The sequence below is a fragment of the Nestor notabilis genome, unplaced genomic scaffold (genome assembly GCF_000696875.1).
Source record: "Nestor notabilis isolate BGI_N333 unplaced genomic scaffold, ASM69687v1 scaffold171, whole genome shotgun sequence".
In the NCBI taxonomy this organism is placed as follows: domain Eukaryota; kingdom Metazoa; phylum Chordata; class Aves; order Psittaciformes; family Psittacidae; genus Nestor; species Nestor notabilis.
Window position 1 is genome coordinate 2,000 of NW_009914917.1, and position 4,567 is coordinate 6,566.

General features: G+C 33.2%; 1 protein-coding gene across 1 annotated transcript in view; it reads right to left on the reverse strand.

Moving 5' to 3' along the window:
* Positions 1 to 723: 723 nt before the first annotated feature.
* The window catches only part of LOC104412992 (diacylglycerol kinase beta-like), a gene marked incomplete at both ends in the record, with an annotated part of 47,806 nt that continues 43,962 nt past the window's right edge, over positions 724 to 4,567 (reverse strand). Inside the window, one exon of the mRNA XM_010023873.1 lies at positions 724 to 822. Within this exon, the coding sequence (XP_010022175.1) occupies positions 724 to 822 (99 nt within the window). The remainder of the gene's footprint in view (positions 823 to 4,567) is intronic.

Genomic DNA, 4,567 nt, shown 5'->3' on the forward strand with positions numbered 1-4,567 from the left:
GAAATATACTTAAAGTAAGAAGACAACACGTCTGTTCTAAATATGATGATACTATGACTTTCATCAGCATAAAACATTCACTTTAATATATGAATACACTAGTTAATTCCAAAGCTCTTTTTTCATGATAAACTGGTCAGCTCTTCTCTATGCAACCTATACATACCAAGCATTTCTATTTTCATTGAATTGAGTTATTGTTTTTTGTGGACAGAGAAATTTACTGTGCACCACTGCAGAATAAAATATACCATAATGTTGATGCATAGCTTACTGCAAAACCAGTGTCATCATTCTAGGTAACCTCCGGCTTAGATCAGAGACCTCAGCATTGCAGATATACAATATGCATCCCAAGCAAAAACTGTCCATAAGAATAACTTCATTATTCTGGGAACTTGGATCTATAAAAGATGTAAAATGTAGAAGTGTTCTGCCTATACAGTTTCTGGTAAGTACAGTCTGAGTAAGTGATAAAACCTGAGTCAGCTTCAGTTATAATATGCCCTACAGAAAGTTCATATTCACATGAAGGAAAACGCAATATGCAGAGGATAAAGCACACTTATGCCTATAAACTCATCATCCATGATTACCCATTGTGCTTAAGGTTCACACGGTTCTGTGAGTTTCATGAATAACTATGGCAGTCAACCCCAGCATCGTTTTAGCTGTGACCTGTGTCAGAGGATTACGTCTGAAATAAACATACGGACAACTCACCAGTACTACTGGGCAGATTGATGTGGGTGGTAAAATATGGTCCTTCAAAGGTCCACAGTCACATTCAGGTTTTAGATGAGAAGCACATTTGTTATGCAGCTACAGGAAGACAGAAAATGAAGACCCACCTTAGACATTTTACTACTACAGTCTAAGAAAATAGGCATCCTAAAATGGGATGAGTTTATTTAATCTTATTATTACTAGACTACTAGAAGAAAATGAAACAGACTGCAGTAGAAAGCCTCTTAGGATTGACAAAACCAACGAATTTATACTGAAGCAAAGAACAGTGGATCAAAATATTTTCCAGTTTGGAAATTGCACGTGTGGTCCAGAACACAAAATAAGAACATCACGTGAGAGTACAGTAACATCCACATAATGTTATTGGTGATCAAAACCTTCCTTTCAGAAGACAGCTTCTTGCACTAAGCCAGGAACTTCTGTTTTACTACTAATGGGCAATCTGTAGCAATTCATGACAGCTTTTAGCATTAGTGCAACTCTCCCATCCTAGCTGAAGGTGGTACAGTAACTACTGTATCATTCAATTGCGATGCTGTAATATCTATGAAAAAACATATGAAATATAAGAGAATAATGTAGGAATATATGAGCTTTAAGCTATATTGGAGAAAATTTGGTCTTGATTGAATGAATGTTCAGGCTTCCACTCTCAGCTGAGGAAGCTGAATTACTCTCTTTTTTCTACTTTATCGTTAGCATTTATCCAGTTTTCCTGAAAACAATGAGAAGAATTCTACTCTGAAACTGGAAAGAATAACCTTAGGTCTGCTGACTGAAAGAATACTGGCTTATGTCCGTATTGTTACAAAGGTGGAAAGGAAAAACATATACATAACATCAACATGGAATGCCAAAAAATGATGATGTATTTATTTAAATACTTTGTATTACCAATCAAGAGTTCTTGTTGATATTTTAAGCCTATTCAAATGTCTCTAAAGATAATATTTCAACATATACATCTGGCCACACAGTACAAAGCCTTCACATATAATAGGTATACTTCACAATACTATTAAAGACAGTCACAATAAAATATAACTTCATATTGTGAAATTTGGTGAAAGTTTATTGTTTTGGACTCAATGATCTTAAAGGTCTTTTCCAACCTAAATCATTCTATGATTCCATTTCTGCATTGATTCAATGAACTGTGCATTAAGTTCTTCAGGTAACATTCATTTCACATAGAGATGAGTATTTTAATTTTTTAGAAGATATACATATTTGCATTAAAGAAAAATAATCAGGATTTTGTAGTATAAATCTTATTTAACAAGTGATTCAGCTAGTATAATAGGTAGCACAGGGCATTAGTTCAACAGGTTCAATAGCTATTACAAAATCTGTAGTTCAATGTCCGCATGTGTAAATCACATTTTTCCAATGACTGATTCATTTTCCCTTAGATGATTTAACTATGTCAGTATGAACTCTATTAAAATTGCACTGGTTGCTGATGTGTATAAGCTTTACCAGTAATATGGTCTTCATAAAGTTATCTAGTACAGTTAATGTTCACACAATACTTCTGAATTTTGAATTATATGGCACCTAATAGTAGCCTTGTCCATATTCGTTTATACTGCAAAGTTACCTTTTCAGGCAGTTACTTAGCAACAGAAAATAAAAGTCTAACAAGTTTCAATTTACTCTGAGTATTAAACCCTTATTGTGAGGGTATTTTGGTAGCCCTGTAATCTAAATCATTTGTCATGCTAATTCTCTGCCTCAGTGGTAAGGCTACTTGTGCCATAATTAATGCACACCAGGCCATGGTACATCAAATAAAAGTATCTTCACACATTCAGAGGTAATTAGCAGCTTTGCTACTTCGTGGTATGAAAACTTATCTGTGAAAAAATAGCTTAATCTTCTTATTAGTCTCTGCTGATCTTTGACAACAGAACTGGCACATAGCAGACAACAGAAATGGTGGAAGATACTTAGTTTTAAGGAAAATATTGCTTTGACACAATGAAATCAAATTATATGCATCTCTTCTCAAAAAAAAAAAGAAAAAAGTTTTAGCAGATCTTAAAACACATTTCCCTAAAATTCCCTTACCCCAAACCTAGCTCCCGTAGAATGCCCCTCACAACTAAATGCCTAAAAAGTAGGAAAAAACATATTTGCTGGAAAGACAAACAAAAAAACCAAGAACAGAAACAAAAAAAAAAAAACAAACCCACACTCCCACCCTCCAAACAACGAAACAAATAAACAAAACAAACCACATGAACAAACTTTACAAGACCCTGATAGAAAAGACAAGAGTATATGGAAGAGGTAATCATGGGCCTGGCTAAGAACTCAGTATAACAAGCCTCAGTGAAAAACATCTCTAAATTTGGGGATTTGATTCAGTTGTTTGACATTAGAAGTAACCCTATTAAGCTGTAAGAAGGAGAGCTATTTAATATGCATGAAAGAGGCTCAGAATTAGTTGTGTAATAACTGGCACCCTCTTGAATTACAAAAATTTGTCAGCAACAAGCCCTAAATGTGGTGGTGTACAAGGAGTTGAAACCATATGCAGGATGTGATGACAATTACGTAACTTCAGAATATCCATTCAAAAATCATGCATCTGTTAGAAATTTAGACCAGTTTTTTTCAGTAATAAAGTATTATTATTAGCAAATAAAGTTTTTGCAAGAGAATATATAGAATACATAGAATTGCAAGAAAAGTGAATAGGAGATTGAAAAGCAAATAATTTGCACTATTTTTAAAACTGAAAATTTTCACTTTTGTGTCTAATTTACACTTAAAGCCATAAAAATTAAATAAAAAGATTAATAAAGTTATTTTGAATATTCAACATTACTTTTACAGAAAATAAGAATCTTTAAAATACTGATGTAAATAAAACTGCAAAACCTCAGTGACAACATTTTAAATTTGGCCGTGAAAAAACACAGGTCCATTTTTAATTGGAATCTTAATAGACATTTAAGTATTTAAATATGCACACAAGCACCCAAGATATTTTCAGAAGAATTAAGCCTCTTCCTTCACAGTGATTTCAATGATAAATCATTCCTCAATGTTTCCTCAGTGAGTGTCAATTTTTATGGAAGTCCTTTAAATCTTGATGTGTATTCTCAAGAAGTAAAAGGCCATTACAAATCTAGTACAGATTCACTAGAAATAATGGGAAAATATTTTTTCTGAGAATTTGCAATTTCCTTTAAGAGGGAGCCTTACATAATATGTAATTATTGAGTGATATACACATATTATACAGATGTAAACACTTCCATATCTAGAGCAGCACACTCGTATTTATCTGTCTAAACAGATAGCCATTGCCTAAATTTAATTATCTGTATGCAAAAATTTTGGATTGGGTGTTTTATTGCCTACATAAATTATCCAAATTTTGACAGCAATCTGGACTACATATTTGCTTCCTTCTAAAATATTGGGGTTTAAGTAATCATAACAGCTTATCACTGAAAGTATCCTGGATCTATTTTCTTTGATGATGTTTCATATTTTGTATTCTTGTATTATGAAAATGTCATAAAACATCCGAACTTGTATGTTGAAAACAAACATTCACTAATGCCTCAGACTCATTATTATTTAAAACACTGAACAAACAACTGCTGTTCCGTAACAATAATAACAATGATATCACCAAAAGGCAAAAACCCTAGAAGAAGGCTGAATCTTTCCCCATTTAGATTTAAATCTTTAAATCCTGCCCTGGCCAGGAACAGAAATACTGGCATTGCTTCTTCTAGCATGAAGATCTCACTTTTAAGGGCAGTGTTCCCTGAATGTCGTTAGTTCCAGTTACTGGTTC